This window comes from Alexandromys fortis, unplaced genomic scaffold (assembly GCF_014885135.2).
Source record: "Alexandromys fortis isolate MF-2015 unplaced genomic scaffold, M_Fortis_MF-2015_v1.1 scaffold_63, whole genome shotgun sequence".
Taxonomy (NCBI): Eukaryota; Metazoa; Chordata; class Mammalia; order Rodentia; family Cricetidae; genus Alexandromys; species Alexandromys fortis.
In genome coordinates this window covers 7,309,303-7,335,804 of record NW_026067953.1, presented here as the reverse complement: position 1 = coordinate 7,335,804, position 26,502 = coordinate 7,309,303, and the positions used below count along the sequence as shown (strand labels likewise).

The 26,502-nt window shown below is 41.3% G+C and overlaps 2 protein-coding genes and 1 non-coding gene across 11 annotated transcripts in view; 2 read left to right on the top strand and 1 right to left on the bottom strand.

Annotated features, from left to right (window-relative positions):
* The window catches only part of Atxn3 (ataxin 3), a 38,202-nt gene extending 33,815 nt beyond the window's left edge, over positions 1-4,387 (top strand). For 4 of the 7 annotated variants that reach the window (XM_050151475.1, XM_050151480.1, XM_050151479.1 and 1 more), the window contains one exon: positions 1,574-4,387. In XM_050151475.1, coding sequence (XP_050007432.1) covers positions 1,574-1,671 — 98 coding nt within the window. In that variant the 3' untranslated portion in view covers positions 1,672-4,387. The remainder of the gene's footprint in view (positions 1-1,573) is intronic. The other 3 variants (XR_007593459.1, XR_007593460.1, XM_050151477.1) reach the window with 3 other exon arrangements.
* A 4,330-nt stretch (positions 4,388-8,717) lies between these two features.
* On the bottom strand, positions 8,718-8,820 carry LOC126507293 (U6 spliceosomal RNA). Its single transcript, XR_007593476.1, has one exon. It is a non-coding gene; the product is annotated as a U6 spliceosomal RNA (small nuclear RNA).
* Positions 8,821-12,388: 3,568 nt separating this feature from the next.
* Trip11 (thyroid hormone receptor interactor 11) overlaps positions 12,389-26,502 on the top strand; it is a 74,439-nt gene continuing 60,325 nt past the window's right edge. The window contains exons 1-3 of one of the 3 annotated variants that reach the window (XR_007593458.1): positions 12,389-12,859; positions 19,564-19,625; positions 25,827-25,937. Coding sequence is in view for 2 of the 3 variants with exons in the window: in XM_050151442.1 (XP_050007399.1) it covers positions 12,721-12,859; positions 19,564-19,625; positions 25,827-25,937 (312 nt within the window). In the remaining variant the exon portion in view is untranslated. The remainder of the gene's footprint in view (positions 12,860-19,563; positions 19,626-25,826; positions 25,938-26,502) is intronic. The other 2 variants (XM_050151442.1, XM_050151441.1) reach the window with 2 other exon arrangements.

The window sequence follows — 26,502 nt, the reverse complement described above, 5'->3', positions numbered from 1 at the left end:
CCCTAAACAGAATGCTGGGGAATGAAGTATAATAGACACAGAAAAGCTGGGATTGGGTAGGCCATGTACTCTGATGAAGATGCACCACCAGCAGCCTGGAAACTCAGTGCCTTTATTAAGTATAGCACAAAAGAGGAGGAGGCATGTGCATACGTGTCAGGGTGGGGTGGGGTGGTTTAGTTAGCTAATGTTGATTAGGTGGTCTCTGTAGGGCATCAGTCCCAAGTTGCAGTCATCTAAAAGGAATTGCATTGATAGGTTCTGCTCACACTGGTTTTAGCTAGTGATTAGCCATTCATCATTAACATCCCTGCTAGGACCAGGAGAAGGCTTTAATGTTTCTCTTGGGCCTTCTCTTGAACATTCCTCTGAGCCTAACCCAGGGAAGGATTTGCCATTCCCATGTGTCTGAAACATTAGGGTTCCTGATATGGTTGTGTTCGTATCAATAATACACATTCACACAGGATGTCACCCTTTCCCCATAACTTAGTCATGCCCCGGCCCTCCAGTCTTGGTAGTGGTGGTGATGGTGGTAGGAGTTTGCATGCGTGATAAAATGCCATATTAGGCATTTAACCAAACAAAACAAATAACCAACAAATGGAAAAGATATTTTAAAGTTACGTAGAACCACCAACATTGTGCTATTGTGTTTCAGTTTGAGCTTTAGTTATAGAAGATGTAACTGTTGGGAGAAATTGAGCTGACAAGTCCACAGGGCAACTTCCTATGAATTTAATTGTTTACAAATAAAAAGGTTTTCTAAAAAGTCTGATTTGTTTAGAAACACAAATTTCAAATGTGTTATGGTAAATGAAAAGTTCTACATTCAGAAGGCTACATATACCATATGAGACCATGATTTGCCAGACAGGCTGAACTGTAAACAGACATCTGGCTGGACTTTGGATTAGTCGCAAAGTTACTGGACAAGGAGGAGCAATAGGTATATGTCGTATGGTATTTTGTTCTCTATCCATTTGTGGATTTTAAAGTGCCACTCAAATAGCATGTGAGTTACAAAGTCAATAAAAGGAAACTAGGGCCAGCAAGAATGCTTAGCAGGGAAAGATGCTTGCTGCCAAACCTGACTGCCTGGGTCCAGTCATCAGAACCCACTTGCTGGAAGGAAGGCACTCGTCCTTCTGTCCTCTGACCTCTACACAGGTCATGCATGACACCATGCCTGCAGATTTATGAAGTTAATTCTTAAAAAAAAAATGAAAAAAAAAGAGAAAAATTAGTATTCAAGTAGAAATGTATTTCCTAAGCGTTTGTTCTTTTTTTCTTCGTTTTGGCTAAGTTTCATGTAGCTCCGACTGATTCAAATGTTATATAGTCAAGGACAACCTTGAACTTGTGTGTGATTCTCCTGCCTCTTTCTTGAGTACTAGGATGAGAGGAGTATGTCTCCATGCCTTCTTTTATACCATGCTACGGATTGAACCCAGGGCCTTGTTCATGCTGTGTAAGCACTCTCCCAATTAGCTACACCTCTAATTCAAAAGTTTGCCTTTTAATGATTGAGAATCCTCCAGCAGTGTTTCTGAGAACTCTGTTTTCTTCCCAGCAGGTGATGATGCGAGAGAAGAAGACATGCTTCGGGCAGCTGTGACCATGTCTTTAGAAACTGCTAAAGATAATTTGAAAGCGGAAAGAAAAAAATAATACCTTTAAAATCATTTTGCTACTCTTGCTTTCTAACATTGTCTGCGTGATTACAGTGTAAGGTCCATTTTGGCAGCGGGTCCCTGGAAGAGATGTGACCCTTCGGTGGTTTACAAGCAAATGATAGAAAGCCAGAAATGTGTCATAGGACTGAGTACTGATCAGATACTAGCCAAAGAGGCAGTCAGCAGCTAAAGAAATTTAAGGTAGTTTTCTAAATGTCCCTTTTTGTTTTTCAAGTGTGCAATATCTAACTGAAATTAGGGAGTTTTTCTTGGCTCTTTGTGGACCAACTAATTAGCTCTTGCATTGGACTTGATCTTGAATTTTGTTTTTATTTTCTCTCTGCATTGGAAGTGGCTTGGCTCATTTGAACTTCTGTTTCATATTAGACCAGCTTTCTATGGAAATGTCTCTTGTCTGTCTTGTTACAGAAAGCTAACACTGTCATCTTCTGTGTGTGTGTGTGTGTGTGTGTGTGTGTGTGTGTGTGTGTGTGTAGGGCACACGGATGCTTCCTTGGGGTATTCTGGTTTTGGTTGTTCCCCCACAACTCAACATGGCAGTCTGTCCTGAGCTTTGTCTTTTGAAGGCCTCTCACTTCAGTGTGTTTTTATACTCTGAAGTCAGCACTGCTCGAGTATTGAATCTAGATGAGCTGGGTTTTGTGTGAGCATGTGCTTTCTGGATGCTTTGTGAAAGTTTTCAGTTTTGTCCTGACTGACATCTGGAGTCCTTCCTGCACCTGCACCATATTTCCTTTCTTTTTTGGTTGAGGAAAGGAGAAGCGTAGGGTGCAAGCACATTTCCTTCTTACTTAGAAGTGACGCCATGAATGGACTGCAGGAGAAACTTGGCCTTCAGTGTTGGTGGCAGCTTTGTTTCAGTTTTTTCTTTTGTGACAGGAGCTTTGTGTTCTATTTACAGTAAGTCCTGGAATATAGATGCCTGCCTCATTTTTTAAAAAAGTATAATATAGCCTGCCAGAATGGTGGTCTAGAATGTGAAAGTTATCTACTAATGAAAATATATAAATGTACTGTGGGTTGACCCTTCCAATCATGTTTAAATTGTCAAGAATTACAGAAGTCACAGTGGTCCTGTCTGTAGATTTAAAAAGGCCTTAGTTTTGATAAACATTCTTTAATTGAGATGCACAGAGTCTTTCTGGGTCACTACATTGGTATGATTTAGGTAAAAATTAATTTGGGTAAAAATGTGTCTCATGGGTGTTATGGATCCTGATATCTGCCCTCCCTCCCTCTCTCCTTCCTTCCCTCCCTCTCTATCTTCTTTGGAGCATTGACTTGTACATAAGTAAAATCCAAGAAGAAATTTTAGCCAACAGCTTAGGAAGGTGAAGAAAGATGTGTTGCTCTACTGGTGTGTGTTCTGCACACGTTTTATCAGGGAAAGTTTTTTGATATAGGATTTATTGTTGTCTAACTGCAAAAAAATACAAATATTTTTATTTGTGATAATGAAATAGTTTCCTCTTGGATAGGACAGATTGTTTTATTTGGCTGTGCTGGGGATTGAACCCAGGGCCTCTTGTGTGTTGGGCAGGCACTCTACCTCTGAGCTATAGCCCCAGTTCCAAAAACGAGTGGTTTTTTTTTTCTTAGTCGTTTTGTGCCAAGTAAAGTTTCTTTGGAGTTCATTTTATGAAAAATTAGTCAGTCTTATTTTAAAATCTATGAAGTTCTCTTTTAGTAATTACAGAGGTTCAGAAGAATTGTGCAACTTTAGGGTGTTGGAATGAAAACCTTTCTTACAGTTCACAGTAAGTGTTAAACTGAGTATGTACCTACCCCAGTGTGCCAGTCACATTGTCTGAACATTGGCCTTTCCTTTTTTCTCTGAAAAATCACAGTGAACTTTCTATACAGTTAGGTTGATGAGCAACCTGGTTAAAAAAAAGTGAGAAAGCCAATATGCATTTCAGTTTTAACTTTAGAGTTTATAAAATACTCATATAACATCCTAGTTAATTAAATCACTTATGAAATACATCATGTTGATATTTTATTGGAGACATTTTAAAGAGAAACTGAGCATACACTGAATTTCTTTTGAGTGTATTTTTTTTTTTGGTTTGTTATGAATTGTTGTATTTGGCAAAGCAAATCCAAATCACCCTTGAACTGCCATTTCTTTTGGATTGACCTAGGCTTACCTGAATCTTTAGATTTAATTATTAATGAGTAGCCAATATGAAAAATGCCAATGCTTATTATAACTACAGTATACAAAAGTTCATGAAGCTCTGCACATACACCAGGAGCTGCTTTTTGCTGGACATCACTGAAGGACAGTCGGGGACAAGGGAGTTCACCATCACAGTTGCGTTACGGACTTGACTTGACATTCTGTTTTTACCAATTGGGAGCGCCTGATGTTTCATTTTTAAACTACTGGTATCATTTTTTTTCTAATTTTTTCTAATGTGTAGCTTGTACTGCCAGATCAAATATGTGCAGTTGTAATTCTAGTGTCACAAGCAACTGTGAGAACACTTTGGAAAGCCAGCCATGGTAATGCTCACCTTTAACCCCAGCACTCAGGAGGCAGAGGCCTGTAGAGCTCTCTGAGTTCATGGCCAGCCTGGTCTACAGAGTGAGTTCTAACCTGTTAGAGCTGCACAGTGAGACCTTGTCTTAAAAAAAGAAAGGAAAAAAAAAAAAAACTTGGGAAAGACCACTTTTCCTTTTAGGAAGTCATGGGCTTATTTATATTTTAAAAATTCAGAATAGCTGCCCTGTGGCCTAAACCATAAATTACAAAAACAAAACAAGCAAACAAACAAAAGACAGCAATATGCAGATATTCCACTAATATAAATTGTTTGATACAGTAGTGTGGGTAAATTCTGCATTAACTTTTTAAGATAAAAACATTTACAGTTCACAGATGGTATTTTAGTTGGTGCTTTTTTTCCCCCTGCAAACTTGAATTTTTCTTGATGAAGCCAAAGTTAATGAGGAAGAATGCTCAAATTGAGTAGTATGCATTGTTTTATTTAATATCAAGTTGATTAAAATTAAGTTTTATTCATGTCAGAGTTTAAACCACGTATTTTGAATACCTGAATGTTTGATATTATTTTTAAATCATGCCAGTGCCAAGAGTTAATAAATTCTTGCAACTGACCCCTATGACCTGCACAAGTCCAAAGTGGGTAGTGCAGGACCAAACTGTGCTATCTGAGATTTTTAAGTTGGGAAATCCTAATGTTTTGAAGTAGTAAGAGGACTGAGTGGTTAATATGGAGTCCTTTAACTCCAGCTGCGGATCCAGCAGCAGTGAGTGGCTGCCTACTGGCCCAGGCCTTGCGTTCAGTCCTTACCAATGCAAAGAACAAATTTCGACGTGCAGTCTGCATCTAGAGAGCCTTAAGGGAGTACTTTGAAAGTGAAGTGTTAACTGTGCTTTAGCCCATGTATAGAGCTGTGGTGATGTGACCTTAGTCAAGAAACACCAGATTGGATTAACTAATCAGTAGTGTAGATAATTTTTGTTTTTCATATTTAAAACAACCCCCCTTCATTCCTAATTAGTTTATAATGAGCTAAAGAAACAAATCTGGTTTGTATTTTTTTTCCAAAGTGTTACACATAATAAAAAGTTTTGTTGTAGTCTTTCATGAAGAAATTTGAGGGTATTTTTTATTTCTATAATGGTCATTCATTTTAAGAATTAAAACAAAACAATGTACTCCCTAAATTTATGTAGGTTATTATGGATGTTTAACAATACCAGTATACATGTTAAGGTTGCAGTCATAGACAAAGTTGTAGTGGAAAGTATGTGGAAAATGCAGTAATTTAAGAAATACTCATTGTCTCTTGTATAGTTTAAAGATGGTATGTTTCCTGGATTTTTTTAAAATTTCTTTTTTTTTTTTTAGAGGATGACAGACATTTGAAATGTGATTATCTAATTTTTATAACAATGGACTAAATAGGAATAACTTTTTTAAAACAATGACTGTTTTGTATAAACTTAAGTGCAAAAGCTGTGAAATAAAAAGGCATTGTCTTCTGGCCAATGCAATGCACTGTGGCAGTGCAGTTAGTTCAGGACCCAACTCTGCAGCCCTTCTCATGTGCCCAGTCTACTAGAGTTATGGGCTGCCACTCCACAGGTCTTCCGTCTGTCTGCTCCTTCGAAAGCTGGGCTTCCCAAAGCACTGTTGAACACAGAAGGTTCTGTTGGTGTGGATATTAATGAGTTGTATTTTAAATATCAGAGATTATTAAATAAAGAGAATGGTTGCTTTTCTATTAACCTTTCTGTGTTCATTGTTAATTCATGGCCTTGCTATTCAGAGTCTCTTGGGAGACACAGCTGCACGTCTGTCTTGTGGGAACGTTTCCCAATGTCAGTTTCAGGTCACAGTCAGACCCACTGTCGCTGGAACTTGGGGAATCTGTGGAGTTGCGTGTTTTTATGCAGCTGCAGTGGTGCATGAAGCAGATTCCTCTCAGAAAATATATTACCACCCGATCCCAGATACACAAGCCTTCCACAACTTTAATTGCTTGCAAGGCCTTTCTTTACACCTGTGCCATCTCCTCAGCCACATTCTTCCTTGAAATCTGGTTTTAAATGTTTGTTCAGTTCTTAACCTTGAGGGACAAAGCACATCAATAACTGGTTTTTATAAATCTGAGGCTTTTTCTATATAGCCTTAACTGATTTGGAGCATTTGGTCTCTTGCTTCGGACTCCTGAGTGCTGGGTTTGCAGGTTTGTGCTATTGTGCCTGGCTAGCATTGTTTCCTCTGGACCATTCTCTACACTGTGCCACGGACCTGAGCCACCCTTTGTCTCTCGGGTCACCACAGAGAAAGTGAACCATCTGTGTGCTTACCCTTGGCCATGGATTGTTCTAGGTTCTTAGAAATAGGCTTGAGTAATATTACTTATTCAGAATGTGAATGTTCTCAAGGCCTGTGCTGTACGAGAAATGTTTAATACACGACATGACTCAGTAGTGATGAACAAAGTGTATATAGTCTATTAGCTGCCTTTCTCGCTACTGTGACAAAATGCCTAGCAAGACACAACTTAGAAATGATCAGTTTGGGCTGACAGTTTCTGAGGGTACAGGCCCTCATGGCAGGGAGGGCATAGCAGCTACCACATGTTGGTATTTTACTCTTTTGGGGGGCCCACCACCCAGCTCCCAAATAAATCTCACATGGAGACTTATTCTTAGTTATGAATGCTTGGCCTTAGCTTGCCTTGTTTGCATGCCAGCTTTTCTTAACTTATCCCATCTATCTTTGGCCTCGGGGCTTTTACCTTCCTCTATTTCTCTATCTTTTCTTTCCTTCTTACTCCGTGCCTGGCTGTGTAGTTGGATGACTGGCCTCTGAAGTCTTCCTCTTTCCTTTCTAGTTTCCAGACCCCTTTCCCCCAGAGTTCTCCTCATAATCATCCTCTTTGCCTGCCGGCCCCACCTGTTTCTCTCTTCTGCCTCCCTATTGGCTGTTCAGCTCTTTATTAGACCATCAGGTGTTTTAGACAGGCACAGTAACATAGCTTCACAAAATTAAATGCAGCATAAACAAAAGGAACATACCTTAAATAGTATTCCCCTACAACCACATCTTCCATCTTGGCAGGTCAGGAAACAAGACTAGACAGGTTTTGAGGCTGTCCTGTAACCTTCCAAGACCTGCCCCTAGTACTACAGCGAGGCCTCACTTAAAGAGTTCCATAAGCTCCCCAAACAGTGCCACCAGCTAGGGATGATGTCCACTTCAGGACATCTCACTCAAACCACACCAAGCCATGCAATATAAACATTGATGACTTCTCAGTGATTATAACACTATTTAAAGCCCAGAAGGAAAGGGAATAGGGACATGTCAAATACTCTGTTTTTTCATAAAGGCAATGGGTAGTATTTAGTATTAATGAGGAAATGTTGGGAGTGGAAGCATATATCTTTAATCCTAGCACTTGGGAGGTAGAGATAGGTAGATCTCTATTGAGTTTGAGGCCAACCTGGTCTATAGCAAATCCAAGTAGCCAGGCTACATAGTGAGATGGGGGTGGCAGGAAGGGGGAAGGTACACTGATAGTATTTTCCTGACTTAGGGGTTTACTACTTTGAACCACTGAGGCTTGGGGCTTCTCTGAAGTGTTTATTTGTGCTGTGTTGATCTTGCAACTTCCTGAATGGTGATCAAGAACACTCAGGCTAACTATTGGGGTGTTTGTGAGGATCAGAAACACTCTAGCTAACTATTGGGGTGTTTGGGAGGAAAGGGAAGAGACATCTGTGATGATTTATCTTGGATGTCAACTTGACTGCCTGGGAAGAGGGAGGTTCAATTGAAGAATTGCCTCCATCAGAGTGACCTGTGGACATGTCTGTGGGTACTATTTATTTTATTTGATGCAGGAGGATCAGCCACTGCGGGTGAGACCATCCTTAGGCAGGTGGGCCTCTACTATACAAATTCTGGGCGTTCCTGCCGAGACTTTCCTCTGATAGATTGTAACTTGGGAGTTGTAAAATGAAATAAATTCTCCCCTCCAACTTGCTTTTGGCTATGTTTTTTTTTTAATAGCAACAGAAAACCAAACTAGAACAGCATTTTAAAATCAAATGTATGTTATCAAATGTATGTTTTTAAGCTTAATAGAAAAAAATTCATTTAAACATATGTAAAAACAAGATTAATAGCCGGCCGGTGGTGGCGCACGCCTTTAATCCCAGCTCATAGGAGGCAGAGGCAGGTGGATCTCTGTGAGTTCGAGACCAGCCTGGTCTACAGAGCTAGTTCCAGGACAGGCTCCAAAGCCACAGAGAAACCCTGTCTCAAAAAAAAAAAAAATGACTACTCCACCTAATTTCAATCATGACTAATATCTGACAATAACTTATCATTTTATTTTTTCCCCAATACTTATTTTATTTTTTGAGACAGGGTCTCACCATGTTACTCTGGCTGGCTTTGACCTTACTATGTATACCAGGCTGGCCTGGGGCTCATAGAGATCACCTGACCCTGCTTGGCCTCTGACAATTTTTTTTTTTTGTAATTCTTCATGAATTTGTGTGTCATCCTTGTGCAGAGACCATTCTTATCCTCTCTGTATTGTTCCAGTTTTAGTATATGTGCTGCCAAAGTGAGGGGTTATTTTTGTTGTTGTTTGCTTGTTTTTGTTTGTTTGTTTTTCAAGACAGCGTTTCTCTTGTAGCCCTGGCTGTACTGGAAGAGTCACTCTGTAGACCACACTGTCCTCAGACTCACAAAGATCTGCCTGCCTCTGCCTCTCCTGAGTGCTGGGATTAAAAGTGTGCGGCATCACCATCTGGCTCTGGCAATTCTTTTAATGTATGTGTGTGCATGTATGTGTGTGTGTAGGCCAGAAGACAACTTCGGGTGTCACCCTCAGGAAAGTCGTGCATTTCTTTGAGACAGGGTCTCTCACTGACCTAGAAGTCACTAATTAGGCTAGCCTGGCTGGTCAAAAAGCCCCGGTGATCTTCCTGTCTCTGCCCAGCGTTGTGGCACATACATGTGCTACCATGCCTTATATGGGTCTGGTGATTGAATTTAGGTTGTCATGTCTGTGAGATACGCACTTTGCTTAACTGAGCCGTCTCCAACCTGGTTTCTGACAATTCTTGTCTCATGTTCCCTCCATCTTTTTGAAGTACATCAAGAGACCATATCATGCTACTTATCAGGGTAATACATTAAAGCACTTGGGCATTATATGGAAAAAAAAATCCCCCCAAAGGAAGTTGTAGAGCAGTGTTTCTCAACATGTGGGTCACGACCCCTGTGGGTCTAGTATCAGATATCCTCTATATTTACATTATGGCTCATAACAGTAGCAAAATTACAGATATGATCTAATAATGAAAAAAATTTTCAAGACAAGGTTTCTATGTGTAGCCCTGGCTGTCCTGAAACTTGCTTTGTAGACCAGGCTGGTCTCCAACTCACAGAGATCTGCCTGCCTCTGCCTCCTGAGTGCTGGGATTAAAGGCGTGTGTCTGGCTCGAATGAAATAATTGTATGGTTGTGAGGTCACCACAACATGAGGAACTGTATTGAAGGGCTGCAGCATTAGGAAGGTTGAGAACCACTGTTTTAGGATGTAACATTTGGACTAATAATAAATGATACAAAAGCTTACCGCGCATTTTCTTCATTCATTACGTTAATTTTGTAGCACAGTGTGAATTTATGAACACGTGTTTACCTTTCGAGGTGGGGGGGATCTGAGAGAATGGAGCTGAGAAGTGAGGTGGACTAAAGCCTCATACAATAGCCAATTTTATTTATTTTTTTAAAAAGGTTTATTTATTATGTAGACAGTGTTCTGCCTGTATGTCTGTCTGCAGACCAGAAGAGGGCACCAGATCTCATTATGGATTGGGAGCCACCATATGGTTGCTGGGAATTGAACTCTGGGCCTCTGGAAGACAACGAGTGCTCTTAATTATGGAGCCATCTCTCCAGCCCTGCGATAGCTAATTTTATTCAGAGAATGAGACAGTTTATACTCTGAAGGTTAAGAGGAGTCATATGGGTAAAGTGTACAATCAAGGGCAGGTCAGAGGTGATGGGAAAGAAACCCTTACGTGGCAAAAACATGTTTTTCCCTTAGTGGCATCTAAACAACAGCCAGCTGTAATGGCTAATCTGCAGTAAACTCATCTGTATCTCATTTGTATGTATCCGCCACATCTGGGAGGGGCACAAAAGCACATTCCGAGAAAAATACCCTGTTTTTTGAAGAAAAGGAGGTCACAAATGCTTGTTTTGTTTTTTCACAAACACTCAGAATTCTCATACAGTTCCATTCTTGGACAGTGTTCTGACAGACACGGAGCTCCGGAGAGTTTAAACCTACAGAAAACATGAGCTTAATCACAGTTGCTGAACATTTCAGTCATTCAGGAGCCCAACGAAGTCCCGAGTACATGTCACTCATCATTGTATGCGCAATATAAGTCAGAGTCCTGTTAATGGCCTGCCAGTCCCTGTGACTTGCCTACTTCATACTTTCTAGGCCCTCGATTACAAATCTTCCCAGTCCATTCTGCTCAAGATGGTCTCGCCTTCTTATAAACTCTCAAAGCTGGCCAGGATATCCTGCCTAAAGGACTTTGTATTCAGTTGTCTCTTCCTGTCTAGACCCCCTGTATCTGTATATCTCACTTATTTAAAGTTTCTACCCAAGATTCCCTTATCATTGAGGCCTTAACCATCGTCTGCATAACCAGTGCCTCACTTACCATCCCATGCCCCTGTTTCCTTCCCCCCCTAACGTCAGTCATCAGCTCCTATCTAACACTACATTTTGTCTAGTTGTGCCCTCCGGTTTAGATGCAGTCTTTATAAGCTCACAGGCCATGCATCTTATCCTGCTCCATCCCCAGTGCCCAGAATAACAGTAGACATATTCATGTGAGGGTGATGCACGCTACATTTAAACAATGTTGTGCCGGGCGACGGTGGCGCCCACCTTTAATCCCAGCCCGAGGAAGGCAGAGGCAGGCAGATCTCTGTGAATTCCAGGCCAGCCTTGTCTACAGAGCGACTTCCAGGCCTGGCTCCATAGCTATTTAGGACTAAACACATACACACACACAGACACACAGACACACACACACACACACACACACACACACACACACACACACACCCTACCTCCCCCCAAATGTTGTACATGATGGTACATGTAATTCCAGTACTCAGGAGGTGGAAGTAGAAAGATCATTAGTTTGAAGCCCACTTGGGTTACAGGAGCTCCTGTCTCAAAGGTCGAGACTGTAGCTAAACCTATATGCATGGTGTGCACAAGTCTCCGGACTTAATCCTGAGCACCAAAAAAATTCATCAAATCAAGTTGAAGATTAGCTCATCAACCCCACCACTACAGACAATGTTCTGGTTTGCTTCTTTTCTTTGGTTTGTGCTTTTTCTCAATGCATTTTCTCGCCTTCCTTGCTACTATCCACACGTCCCTGTCCAACTCCTTGTTCTGGGACTCGGAAGTTTGAAAACCCCTTGGAGGCACTCAAGTAGATATCTGGTGAGATTATTCAGATTCCAGCAACAGATAATTCGGTAAGGGGTAATCAGATTCCACATACTGAGGATATTCCTAATGTTCCTTTCTGTACAAGGTAACTGGCGGGGCGGAGGTGGGGGGTGGGAGGGCGGGGCTGGACAGTGGTGGCACAAGTTTTTAATGCCAGCACTCGGGAGGTAGGCAGAAGCAGGTGGATCTAAGAGTTCCAGGACAGACAAGGCGACACAGAGAAACCCTGTCTCGAAAAACTAAAAACAAAACAAAAACGTGCTTTCTGCTTGGACTCTTGAATTGCGTTCCGCTTTTGCAGCTCTGCAGCTGTTTCCAAGGCTCTGGCACGGAGCCGACTCACAAAGGCTGGAAAATAGAGCAATGTGGGTGGGCTTCCCCGCGTGGTGGGAGGACCCTGTCGAATTGTCTCGCAGCCACGCAACAGCTCCTGTAGGTAGGATTAAGGAGACGTCCCCCCAAGGGCTGCCTCCCATCTACAAACAAACATAGTTGTGCTGGTGCTTCCACCGCCTCTTCCGTCTCCACCCCCGGCTGCAGGAACAGAAACGACCGTCTTGCCCGCCCACAGGCGGACCTCCGCAATCCCACAGTCCTTCGCGCCTAGGACGCGTCAGACAGCGGCCGTTTGACGCCACCCGTCACCGAGGATCCCAACAGCCCCTGCCACTTTGCCGGCGCTGTTGTGGCGGCCGGCGTTGAGTTGGCAGGACTGTCCCAGGAAACTGATGAAAGTCACTAAAGTTGACAAAGAGTGCTCCAGTCGGTGGGTGGGAAGTCGTGGGAAGGGGCAGAGGCCCCGTTCGGCGCCCACTGCGGCGAGCCCTTGGCGAAGCGCCCGGCCGGGCCTCGGCTTTGACGCGGCCGGTGGTGGGAGTGCCGCGTCCTGCGAGTCCTGGTGTCTGGATCCACACCAGCCGCGGGCGTTCGGGGACATTTGGAGCGGACACCGTGCTCTCCACCCGCAGCCATGTCCTCCTGGTTCGGGGGCCTCGGCTCCGGCTTGGGCCAGTCTCTGGGTCAAGTAGGGGGCAGCCTGGCGTCCCTCACTGACCAGATTTCAAACTTCACGAAGGATATGTTGATGGAGGGCACGGAGGATGTGCCAGGTAACAGCTGGAGCGAGGCGGGAGGGCTCGGCTGGACCCTGAGAAAGTCCTCTTGGTTCTGGGTTGGTTGCCGATCCATCGGCAGCCGCGGACGGGTCTCTTAAGGAGTGGCCCCGCATGTTTTCCTTTGCCCTCCACAGCCGCTTTTCCAGTCTGCGGGACCACCCGTGGAGACTTCTGGGTGCCCCCGTCCCCAACCCCATTGGAAACCCTGGATAGCTCAGTAAAGTGGAGATGCTACTTTTACGCCGAAGAGGGACTTAATTGGGCTGTCCATGCTTATTTCTTATGCCCTTATTTTTGGGGGGCGGATCTGATTTTGATCCTGTTCCTTAATTTTTTTCTTCAATACTCATAATTAAACATAAGGTGACCCCTGTCCTGTCTTTAGCAAGGTGTCAGGTGAATAGGGCTGTTTATCTCTTCAACTATTTTTTGATTTTGCTCATGGTGAAGACACACTGCAGCTAAAAATAATATTTTTGTGTTGGATTGCACATTTCTCCCATATTTTTGACAGAACCAGTGAAATACTTTCTACTTTGTCCTTTTGAATATTCTTATCTACTTCACAAACTTAAAATTATTTAAAAATTATTATTATCATTATTATTATGTGTGTGTGTGTAATGTGTGTGTGTGTGTGTGTGTAATGTGTGTGTGTGTGTGTAATGTGTGTGTTCCGGTGTCTGTGACACAGCGACCACATGCGGAGAGGTCAGAAGAGAACTTGGTGGAGTTGTTCTTTTTCCACCTTTAGGTGGGTTCTGGGCCTGTAACTTAGTTCTCTAGGCTGGCATGGCAAGTGCCTTTACTCACGGATTCGTCTAGCCAGCCTCCTTCAGTCATTTTGAAGTCATCATTTTCCTGTCTTAATGAATGGTGACCTAAAATTGAATTGTGGTCGGTGATTAGGTTAATTACTGTTCTTGACACTGCTTTGTGTAGGTAGGGGTTTTAAAAGTTTTAGTCAAGGGGAAGGGTAGATAATCCAGAGGTTAGGATTGCTGGCTGCTCGCCCAGAGGACCCAGGTTTGATTCTTAGCACTTCTTAGACAGCTGTCTCTAACGTCATTCAGTTCCAGGAGATCCGATACCTTCTTAGTGACTCACCAGTACGACGTACACAAATGGTGCACAGACGTGTGCAGACAAAACAGCCATATTCATAAAATAAAAGGTTTTTAAAGTTCTAGTCTATTTGCTGTACATCTCAGGCTGGCCTAGTGGTGACAGTCTTCCTGCCTCAGCCTCTCGCTGCTGGCGTTACAGCCGCATGCCACCACACTATGACACTTTTCTTTCTTTTTTTAAAAATATTTATTTATTTATTATGTACACAGTGTTCAGCCTCCATGTATGTCTGCAGGCCAGAAGAGGGCACCAGACCTCATTACAGATGGTTGTGAACCACCATGTAGTTGCTGGGAATTGAACTCAGGAACTCTGGAAGAGCAGCCAGTGCTCTTAACCTCTGAGCCATCTCTCCAGCCCCAGTTTTATTTATTTATTTTTTTTATAAATGAACAACTTACTGTTGTGGTTTAATCTATAGGAAAGGATGACTAGAGATTGAACTCAGGGTCTCCTGACTTGTAAGTACACTCTACTGAATTATACTCTCAACTCCCCAACTTTTGTTCTATCATGGTTTAATAGCCTTGTGGTTTTGCTAGAAACAGTAAAATGTTTTGATAGGAAAAGTTCTTAAATATAGAAGGAAAACTGGGTCACTGCCCAACCCCTTTTACTGCTTGGACTTCCTTGAAGGGAGGAAGGCTCATGGCTTGGGCTTCCCTTGAGTGGAAGGAAGGCTCATAGCCTGGGTTTCCCTTGAGTGGAAGGAAGGCTCATGGCTTTGGCTTCGCTTGAGTGGAAGGTTCATGATTGGGACAGTGAGAATGAAAGGTCTTCATGTGTCTAGTGAAAGGTCATGGGACTTTGAAGGCAGAAAAGGCTAATAGCTGTGGGAAAGACTAGATTTTCACTGTGTTACAGTTAGGGAATAACAGTATTTCTTTGACTTTAAGCTGGACAATAGGTACCCCTCAACCTGATATAGAGTTCGTTTTTCTCACCAGAGAGCTTCCTCTAGTCTCAAAACCACAAAACTCCCACTCTTTAAAAATTTTTATTTATTTATTTTTGAGATAAGGTCTTATTCTGTAGCCCAGGCTGTCTTGGCACTTGCATTATAGCCCAAGGTTGATTTCAAATAGCATCTTTCCTGCCTTCATATAGTCTGAATTTTAGTTTAATTTTTTATTTTTTTAATTTTTGATTCTGTAGCCTTAGCAGGCCCAGAACTCACAGATCTGCCTGCATGTGCCTGAGATTACACATGGGATACCACCAAGCCTGGTTTATAGTCTCAGTTTTAGTCATATGGGATGTCTTAGTTACTTTTCTATTGCTGTAACAAAACACCATGTCCAAGGTAACTTATAAAAAGAAAGCCTTTAATTTGAGGACTCATGGTTCCAGATGGGTGGAGTCTATGGCCAGCATGGCAGGGAGCATGGCAGCATGTAGGCAGCCATGGTGCCGGAGCAGTAGCTGAGAGCTTACATCTGATCCACAAGCACAAGGCAGAAAGGGGGAGAGCTAGCTGGGAATGCCATCGGCTTTTGAAGCCTCCAAGCCTGCCTGGAGTGACATACTCCTCCAACCATGCCACACCTCCTCATCCTGCCCAGATAGTTCCACCTAGGAACCAAACATTCAAATGTATGGGCTTTGGGGCCGGTCTCGTTAAAACCACCACAAGGGGATTTCTTTTTTCCTTCTTACATGTATTACAAGTATAGGACATCTTCCTTTGTATGTTCAATAGAAAAATTTTCCCTTCATATTACATAGGATTTGATTGATATTTGTTGAAACTTTTAAAAAAGTTAGTTTGGAGTCGAGTTTATGAAGGTATTCAGATATTTAGTGTCAACTATGTCAGAAATGAACAAGAAAAAAACTCCTCCAAATAGCACTTTAATATATTTTGAAAACCATTCATATTTATACTGTTAGAAGGTTGCTTTTGTTTTTTTTAACATTTTCTGTAGTCAAGGTTGAGAGCTTGGACTTTTAGCTGTGTTTGCGGTTTTATTTATTAATTTTTTCCCTTAGTGGTACTAGGCATTGGAATCAAGGGTCTTGCAGAGAACTTTTAAATTAGATTGCAATGGGTTCAGTTCTTTTTCCATACACTATAAGTTGTGGGATCTTTGGTAAATTATTAAATACTTAATCTCTGACACAGTTTCTGGGGCTGCAGAGATGTCGGTGATTAAGGTTACTTACTGCTTTTGACCCAGGTTTGGTTCCAGCAACTCATGTGCCATTTTACAACTACTTTTAGCTCTAGTTCCAGGGGATCTCAATCGCCTAAGGACATCCAGGGCTCCTGCATGTGCACAGTATGCACACATACACTCAGGCCCACATTTATACATTTCCAAAAGGGGATTTCCTTCTCTGTTCAAAAAGAATAAGCACACCATTTGTAAGTCAGAGAATTAAATGAAATCGTGAATGTGTGTTGTCTAGAACCGTGCCCAGCAAATAGCAAGCATTAAAAACAAGTGTCAGGTTTTCCCTTACTGAGAAGGCCAGAGATTCGTTGTTGTTTATTTGTTTTTCCTGTCATAAAAATTCTCAATGGGCATGATCTTGGAGCTGGGAACATAGCACACCAGGCCCTGGGTTTATCCCCAGCACTAAAAAGAGAAATGTTAGGGAGTTTTTATAAAGCTGGTTGAGGGAGGGTGAGTTGCATGGGTAGCAAAGGTGGTCTGCAGAAACTTTTAAAGTCCTCTTTTGGTACAATTGCTGCTTTTAGCAATTGCTTTCCTAAAAAAATTAGATCTTACTTTGTCTTCTTTTTTTTTTTTTTTTTTTTTAAATATTTTTTTTTTTTTTTTTTTTTTTATATTTTTGTTTTTGTCTGCCTGCAGGCCAGAAGAGGGCACCAGATCTCAATACAGATGGTTGTGAGCCACCATGTGGTTGCTGGGAGTTGAACTCAGGACCTTTGGAAGAGCAGGCAATGCTCTTAACCGCTGAGCCATCTCTCCAGCCCTTACTTTGTCTTCTTTAGAATAACAATTAGGCGTTCTTTTTAGACTGCATCTAAAAGTAATCCTGCTGGGTGACTTTTGCTATAGTGTCACTCCAATTCATAAGCCACTTGCCTTTTTTTTTTTTTTTTTGTAAGTGGTAGTTCTGGGAAGTTTTGTTTATAATGTCTATTATTATTATTGTTGTTGTTTTGTCTTGTTTTCAAGACAGAGTTTCTCTTTGTAGCCCTGGCTGACCTGGAACTCATAGATCATCTGCCTCTGCATCTCAAGTGCTGGGATTGAAGGCGTGTGCCACCACCACCAGGCTTAGTTTGTTTTGTTTTTGTTTTTTCAAGACAGTTTCTCTGTGTAGCCCTGGCTATTCTGGAACTCACTCTGTAGACCAGGCTTAGCCTCAAACTCACGGAGCTTAGTTTGTTTTTTTTTTAAAAGTGCTGTTAGTGTTCTTCTAAATGAAAATTTTTATTTATTGTGTATGTGTGTGTGTGCCACATGTATGTTGGAGGTCAGAAGTGGGTATTGTACCCCTGGAATTGGAATCATAGGTGGTTGTGAGTGCTGGGAACAGAACTCAGGTCCTCTGGAAGAGAAGGAAGTGGTCTCAATTTTTTGAGCCATCTCTCTAGCCTGGGCCTTTTGTTTACTTCTATTGTAGACTCAAGCGTAGGACCTTGACTAAGCAAATAACTCTATCTAAGCAGAGCTCTATCTTATGCCCTGTTTTTTTTAAAATAATTTATTTAATTTTATTTTTTGTGCTTTGGTATAAAGATGTTAGATCCCCTGGAACTGGAGTTACAGATGGTTGTGAGCTGCCATGAGGGTGTTGGGAATTGAACCCAGGTCTTCTGGAATTGCAGTCAGTGCTTGTGGCCTCTGAGCCATCTCTCCAACCTCTTCTGCCGTGCATTTATAATGTTCAGATGTGGTAATAAGAAAACACTAGTCACCACAGGAAAAATGGTAACTGAGTAGGTAACAATTTCCAGCAGAATTAGTGCTGCCCTTTAGGCATTGTTGAGCCCTTTCTGTGTTTACTAATTTATTTATTTTAATTTTTATCCACTTATTTGTTTGAAACAGGATTTTACTCTATAGTGCAGGCTGGCCTCCATCTCAAATCCTTTTACTACAGACTCTTAAAGTTTTGGGATTACAGATACATACTTCCCCTCCACCCCAGATTCATTCATTCTTTGGTACTGAGTATTTAGTAAGGACTTGGCATATACCTGATAGATATTGTACCAACTGAGCTGTATCTCTCAGTCTTATTGCTGTGGGACAATGGCCTTGTACCCTGTGAAGATTTGCCACTTATATTGATTTAATAAAATGCTGATTGGCCAGTAGCCAGGCAGGAAGTATAGGTGGGGTGACCAGAACAGGAGAATTCTGGGAAGAGGAAAGGCTGAGTCTGCAGTTGTCACCCAGACACAGAGGAAGCAAGATGAGACTGCCTCACTGATAAAAGGTACCAAGCCATGTGCCTAACACAGACTATAATGGGTTAATGTACGATGTAAGAGTTAGTTAATAAGAAGCCTGAGCGAATAGGCCAACCAGTTTATAATTAATGTAAGCCTTGGAGTGTTTCTTTGGGACTGAACAGCTGTAGGACCAGGAGGGCAGAAACCTCTGTCAACATCCTTTGACTACTTTCAAGTGAGAACAAGTTAGAATGAGTTCATCCCTGTTTTGTTTTGTTTTTAAGATTTATTGTGTATGTGTGCGTGAGCATAGGTAAGAGACTCACACACAGAGGGAAGGGGAAAAGAGCCCATATGTGCACTTGCATGTCCTGGTATGTACAGAGGTTCAGAGGATAACTTTTTAGGAGTAATTCTCCATCCACCTTGTTTCTGAATCAGGGTCTCTTGTTTCTGCCCTTGCACTGTATAAGTGGGCTTCTGTGAATTTTCCCCTCTTTCTCTCCTGTCTTGACACAGGAATCTAGAATTACAGATTTCTGGTATGCCATCTGACTTTTTATGTGGATTTAAGGATTGGCTCAAAGGATTAGGTTTGGGAACAGGAGTGTTTATTCATTGAGACATCTTTTTGGCCCCTCATTACTATTTTTAATAAATTATGTTTGTGTTACTCTAAGTATTCTTAGATTATATTTGTGTTTTAATTATAGGTCACTAATTATTTTATAGTCTTAGGCCTAGAAGGTAAAAGTAAACTATAAGCTCCAGTTAAGTAAGTTTCATCTAAAATTATGAGAAGTTTATCTATTTACTTATTTGGTTTTTCCATACAGGATTTCTCTGTGTAACAGCCCTGATTGTTCTGGAACTCACTATGTAAACCAGGCTGGCCTTAACTTCACATAGATCTGCCTGCCTCTGTCTCCCAAGTACTGAGACTAAAGGTCTGTGCCACCATAGTTGAGCTAACATTTGAAGTTTTAAATAAACTTCTCTTTTGCAGTGTGGCGGTGGCTCATGCCTTTAATCTCAGTGAAATGCATTTCCTTTAAGATACAGCCCAGTGGTGTGCACATGACTGATGTGGACTAGGCCTAGGACTGTCCTTTAGCACCGGTTCTACAGCCAAAAGACAACTGTTTATTACTTCATATGGTGTTGATCAAACACTCAGCATATACTGTTTGTTTTGTAGTGGATTTCTCCAGTTCTGGGAGAGAGGAAAATGAAGCTACTCATTCAGTCTTAAGATCAGAGGTAAGGACAATTAAAGACAGCTGTCAAACTTCAGGCTTTTCTCTTTTAAAGCCTTGAAAGTTACTGAAACTTCCAGAATTTATAAATGTACTGCCTGGTCTTTCAGCCTTTCCTGTTGTCAGGGTTTTGTCTTGTCTTTTACAGATCTCCCTGAAGTGAAGAATGTTTATATTTGCCACAGTTGTAGGAACTACCAAATGTAGAAATAGTTGTGGTAAAAGTTTATCATTGACATTATCCAGCAATATCATCCTGAAAACAAAATAAGACATTATCCAGCAATGTGCTACATTGTAGTGGTACATTTGTTTGTACTTATTATCTGTTATTTTGTTTGCTTTGCTTTTTAAGCTAAGGCTTCCTATGTAGCCCAGACTGTCCTTGAACTGATGGTCTTGCCTCAGCCTATGAATGTTGGGCTAACAGGCCTATCTTAGTCAATGTTCTATTACTATGAAGAGATATCATGGCCAAGTTATTTCCTCTTATGAAGGAAAGCATTTGATTGGGAGCTGTCTTGCAGTTTCAGAGGCTTAGTCCATTATCATCATCATGATGGGAAGCATGGTAGCAAGCATAGCCTGCATGGTGCTGGAGAAGTAATTGAGAGCAATATCCTAATCTACAGGCAGAGAGAAAGAGAGACATACAACCCAGTGTGGGTTTTTGAAACCTCAAATCCTACACCCATTGACACAATTCCTACAACAAGGCCACACCTCCTAATCCTTTTCGGATAGTGCCATTCCCTGGTGACTAAGCATTCAAATATATGAGCATATGGGGGAAGAATATCTGTATTTAAACCATCACAAGGCCTGAACCATCACACCTAGCTAGTTGTAGGTGGAGATTGCTTGTTCATTTCCTGGCTTCCGAGACCCAAATAACCACACAGAAACTGTATTAATCACAATACTGTTTGGCCAATAGCTTAAGCATATTTCTCACTAACTCTTACATTTTTTTTTTCTTTTTTGAGACAAGGTTTCTCTGTGGTTTTGGAGCCTGTCCTGGAACTAGCTCTTGTAGACCAGGCTGGTCTCGAACTCAGAGATCCACCTGCCTCTGCCTCCCAAGTGCTGGGATTAAAGGCGTGCACCACCACCGCCCGGCTTAACTCTTACATCTTAAATTAACCCATTTCTATTGTTTTGTGGTTTACTGCTAAATTTCTGGTGGGTGTCTGTCTCCTTCTGAGACTTCAGGGTGTCCCTCTGACTCCACCTACTTTTCTCTTCTATCTCTACTTGGAATTCCTGCCTTACTCTATTCTGAACTGCCATAGGCCCCAAGCAGCTTCTTTATTTACCAGTGGTAATAAAACACTCACAGCATACAGAGGGGAATCCCACATCAGTTAGTGGTGCATTTAAATATAATATGAAAAATGGAATTCTGTTTATTCTAGAGTTTTACATTTCCTAACATTAGAATAATAGTGTACTGAAGGCGTAAGTCACGAACAATGCCACACCAGTTTGGAGTTATGATTAATAGGGTGTTATTTATTTAAAGGGGAAAAAACTTACAGATCACCATCCCAGACAACAGCCATCTGCACAACCAGGAAGGGAGTCTAGTCTCCGGTGGAGCAGGAAGTGAAGAGAGAGAGCAGAGGAAGTAGCAGCTTTTTTAAAGGGAGAAAGACCACGCCCCAATGGGCTGGTATCACAGCAGCTATTGGTTGGAGGGGCAGAAGGACCTCCCGCAACAGTGTACTATTTGGAGCAGTGAAGTTAAGAATATAGGAATAATAAGCTAACTTTACTGTTTTGTTTCTTATGAGTCAATGTGTAGTTGTGACTAATTCTGGACATTATATTATACTTAGTAGGAATGAGAAAAGCTTGAAAAAGTTCAGAGGGAAGCCCTAAAGAAATTAAAAGGATTTAAGAGTAGGAACTATTGTAAAGGACTACCAGAGCTCAACAATTGAGCCTTGGGATGAGAACAACAAAAGAGGGGCTGGAGAACTGGCTCAGCAGTTAAGAGCACTGGCTGCTCTTCCAGAGCTCCTGAGTTCAGTTCTCAGCAACCACGTGGTGGCTCACAACCATCTGTAATAAGATATGGTGCCCTTTTCTGGACTGCAAGCAGACATACAACCAGAACACTGTATAATAAATAAATAAATAAATAAATAAATAAATAAATAAATCTTTATTAAAAAAAAGAGAAGAACATCAAAAAAACACTTAGTGTTGTAGCGAGAGATGTTCTTAGAGGACTGTGGTAAGGATGATCCCCTCAATTCTAAGCCTATAAAAAGAGATCACTGAATCTAGATGCCAAGACAGTATTTCCTCACAAGCCTTGTTGAACTCTGGTCTAGGATATCAAGGTAAGGTGTGGAATTTGAAAGTAGAGGAGGGACTTGCGAGAGAGGGACGTTAGCACTGAGCCTATAGAAGATGGCATTGTGGTGGCACTTTGACACCTTAGCACAGTCACTTAATAAGGAACATGAGTGTGGTAGCGGCTCATGAGTTCTTAGTAAGACTGAGCTAGAAAATCCTTGAGGAGCCCTTCACTGGTACAGACCCACCCAAAAACGTTAGCAGCAGAGGGTGCACGCTCGTGTAACCTAAGGGAATTTTCTAGTATTTTGGGGGAAAGTAAAGACTAATCTACTTGAATAATGTCTGATTTGTGCTGAATCTGGAAAGAAAATAGAAGTTTTCTGTCCTTATGTAGATTTCAGTCCCTTTAATCCTCCTTATGACCATATCACCTATGGTAAGCATGGTTCTAGAGTTTAGAAATATTTATTTGGGTAGACACATTCACCTCCTGTAAGCCATTTCCTCATTTGATGCTACTCAAATACCAGAGGAAGACAAGGGTTCTATTGTTGTGGTACTGTAAATAAAAGTGGTTCTTGCTGCACATGTATATGCCTACATGTGGCTATGTCATGCTTTTGCTTTGGTCTTGTCTAGCATCTTGTGATCTCTTGTTCAGTACTCACTGATGCCCAAGAATAAGGTGATAAGGTGATGGTAGCAAGTGTTAGTCTAGAAGACAGGCAGTGTGTTTCCAGGGGAAATTAGATTTGCCTGTGAGTAGTTGATTGAATTCCTTAGGATTCCTTTTGTTTTTTTCCTTCATTGTTTTGTGTGTGCGGGTCAGATTATGTGTGTGCCACAACACATGGGGGATGGAGGGCCTCAGTTGTTAGTCCTTGCCTTTCACCTTGAGACAGGGTCTCTTGTGATTTGCTGCTTCATATGCCAGGCTACCTGGCCACAGGCTTCCACAGATTTTCCTGAATCCACCTTACAACTAAAAGTAAGAATAGTGGGATTATAGATGTGTCATACATGTCCTGGTGTTCTGAGCTCTGGTCCTCACACTTAGGCAGCAAGCGCTGGACCCACTGATCCACCTCCCTAGCTTTGTTCTATTTGTTGTTGCTTGTTCGTTTTCTTTTTGTTTTTTTTTTGGAGACACAGGGTCTTGCTGTGTCATTGGCTAACCTATTTCGAGTCCTAGTTAGGAGTCTTTAATTGCAAACTGTATGAATTCACCTTAGCTACCTTTCCCTCTCTTTGCCAAGGAAATAGTTATTGTATTCATTATTTGTGTCTAGTAGACTCTTCTAACCTTTTTTATGTTATCATTTTCAGAAGTGTGAATAAAATGACAGTGAAGAACTTTTTTTGTTTTTTTTTGTTTTCTTTCTTTCTTTCTTTCTTTTTCTCCTTCTTTCTTTCAGACAGGGTCTTTCTTTGTATCTTTGGCTATTCTCAGACTTTCTATAGATTAGATGGGCCTTGAACTCACAGAGATATATGCCTGTCTCACCTTTCAGTGCTCGAATTAAAGGTTTGCACCACCACTTCTGACTTCACCAGACATTTTAATATAATAGCATACTCCAATTTTCATGTGTGTGTGAGAGAGTATTTTTCTTACACATGTCTGTGTACCACATGGGTACAGTGCCTGTGGAGAAAAGAAGGTGGTATCAGATCCCTGGACCAGAGTTATAGATGGTTCTGAACTACCATGCTGGTGCTGGGAATCAAACCTGGATCATCTGAAAGGAAGAACCATCAATGCTCTTAAATGCTGAGCCATTTCCAGCCTTCCATTTTATGGCTTTGAAAACATGGAGAGCTGGGTGTGATTGATGGTACATGCCTGTTATCCCAACTGTACTCAGAACATTAAAGCAGAAGATCACTTGGGCTGGGATTCAGGCCAGTCAGGATGAGACAATAAAACCTTGTCTCAAAACAAACACAAAATAGGCAATGTTCTTTGGATTCATCTGGCTGCTTACTAATTCATGTATAAGCAGGAACCTAATTATCTTGTAATTATTGATTATAGAGTTTAGCTGCCTTCTATGTAGACTTTTGGTTGTTACTTCTTCCTTCCTTCTTCTCTTTTCTTTCGTGAACATTTATGTGCATGTGGAGGCCAGCAGCCAACTTTGGATGTGATTCTTAAGGAGCCATCCACTTTGTATTTTTGTTTGATTTTTTTTTCCCAAAGTGTATATGGGCATTTAATATGTGTGTGTGTCTGAGCACCATTTGCATGCAGTGCCCAGGAAGGCCAGAAGAAGGTGTTAGATCCTCTGGAATTAGTGTTAGAGACAGTTGTGAGGGTGTTGGGTATTGAACCCAGGTCCTCTGGAAGAACAATCAGTGCTATTAACTGCCATCTCTCCAACCCCAGGCCTCTTGTTTTTGAGACACTGTCTCTTACTGGAACCTAAGGTTTACAGGTTAGGCTTGGCTGTCTGGACAGCAAGCTCCTGTTCTGCCTTCCCCTTGCTGGGATCACATTACCACCACCCTCACCACCATGCCATGACAAGGACTTTGTTTGAGATAGTGTCTTATTGAGCCCTGGCTAGCCAGGGACTGTAATGTAGGTCAGGCTGGTCTCCGGCTCACAGAGATCTGCCTGCCATTGTTCTTGAGTGCTGGGATTAAAGACATACATTGCACCCAGTCATGTAATATTCAAATTATTGTTTATTTTATGTGTATGTAGTTTTCTAAATTTGTCTGTGCACTACATGTGTGCTGTGCCGTTGGAGGCCAGAAGAGCAGAAGAGGGCACTATATTTCCCTCAAGCTGTAGTTATAGATAGTTGTGAGTCTCCATATGGATGCTGGGAATTGAAGCTGGATCTTCTGGAAGAGCCATCTCCTTAGTCCCCACTTATTTTAAGAAACATTATTTTTAATTTATGCATGTATGTGTGTGTTCGTGCCAGTGTCTGAGAAAGCCAGTGCTGTTAGCCTCTCCTGGAGCTAGGGTTATAGGTGGTTGGTTGTGAGCTGCCTGATATGGGTACTGGTGTTAGACTTAAGTTCAGGATCACAAAGAGAGCACTACAATTAAAGTGCCCTTTTTATCTTGAGACAGTGTCTTTCCATGTAGTCCTCACTGTCCTGGAATGCACTATGTAGACCAGACTGGTCCCAGACTCGCAGAGATCCACCTGCTTTTGCCTCACAAGTGAAAGGCCTGCACCACCGAGACTGTCCTCAACTGAAGTGACCTGAAGAAGCACAACTTTATTCTTGATTAAGAGGGTGTGCTCAGAAGAGTGAGCACATCTGGATAGGACGTGAACTTGGCTTTTATTCTAATAGCTGGTGACTGGGTCTCTTCTCTATCACCCGAGGTCTGACCTCACAGTCTTTCAAGATTGGTCTCAAAGGAAATGAAAGAAAGCCACTTAACTCACAGCAGGGCCTTTGTGTAAAGCAAGGTTTTACTGGTTGTGTATGCGGTTAAAACATCTGCATAAAAGTCTTTGAATTCCTTGTCATAAACATAAGTTTTACAGTGTTTGGTGGAAAGAAAAAAAGGCCCTAATGTTTAATGTTCTTCTCACTGGGAACCAAATTTGGGTACTGTACAACAGCACCGTGTGCTCAGGACCAGGTGATGCTGAGTTGCCATAGCAATCACTTTCTTCACCCTAGCCTTACCTCTGCTTCTCCCTATTTCTTTAAAACTGATAAATATTTTGGGGACTTTACCAACTTTTGAGTTTGTTGAAGATAAAATAGGGCTAAAATTAGGATTTTAATTTAAAGGTGTATATTAAAGGCCAGAATTCAGTCTAAGATCTTTGATATTTTATGTTATTTTTGTGTAATTTTTTCATGATGCATGCATGTAATAATTGCTAACATGCTTGACTTAAATCTTTCTTCTCTTTGCTTCTAGAATGAAAGACTTAAAAAGCTTTACACTGACTTAGAGGAAAAGCATGAAGCATCAGAACTGCAGATAAAGCAGCAGTCTGCGAGTTACCGCACTCAACTGCAGCAGAAAGAGGCAAGAGCTCATCCTCATTCCTTCATTCTTACTTCATGGCCGTCTTATAGTCATGAAAGTATTAAAAATACAAAATTTAATAAAATTGGGGAAATTCCTATTTTATTTCATAAGCTCACTTTCAGAAAGAGTAAATTCTAGCTTCTGAAACAGTTTTATATAATGATTTGTTGCTTATAATTTCTGATATTTATGAAATAGAATTTAATGTATGTTTTCTTAGGTTTTTAAAATCATTTATTTAAAATCTTTTGCAGTGCTCAGAAGTGAACCCAGGACCCTGCATATGCTAGATATTTTTTTAAGTTGACTTTAAAGTTAGTATGATTTTTGCTAGTGATATTTTGTAAAAATACATTTGACTGTACATGTTAATATATTTTGTATTGGCATGTACTTGATTTTCCACATAAAAATATATTAAATGTTTTTCAATGTATTTTTTTTACAAATGTTTCTATTTTCTTTTAGTTTGATTAAAATGATTGTTTTAGCATTATTTTATTTTTTCTTTGAAGTCTTAATAATTGATAATATGGGCCAGGCGGTGGTGGCACACACCTTT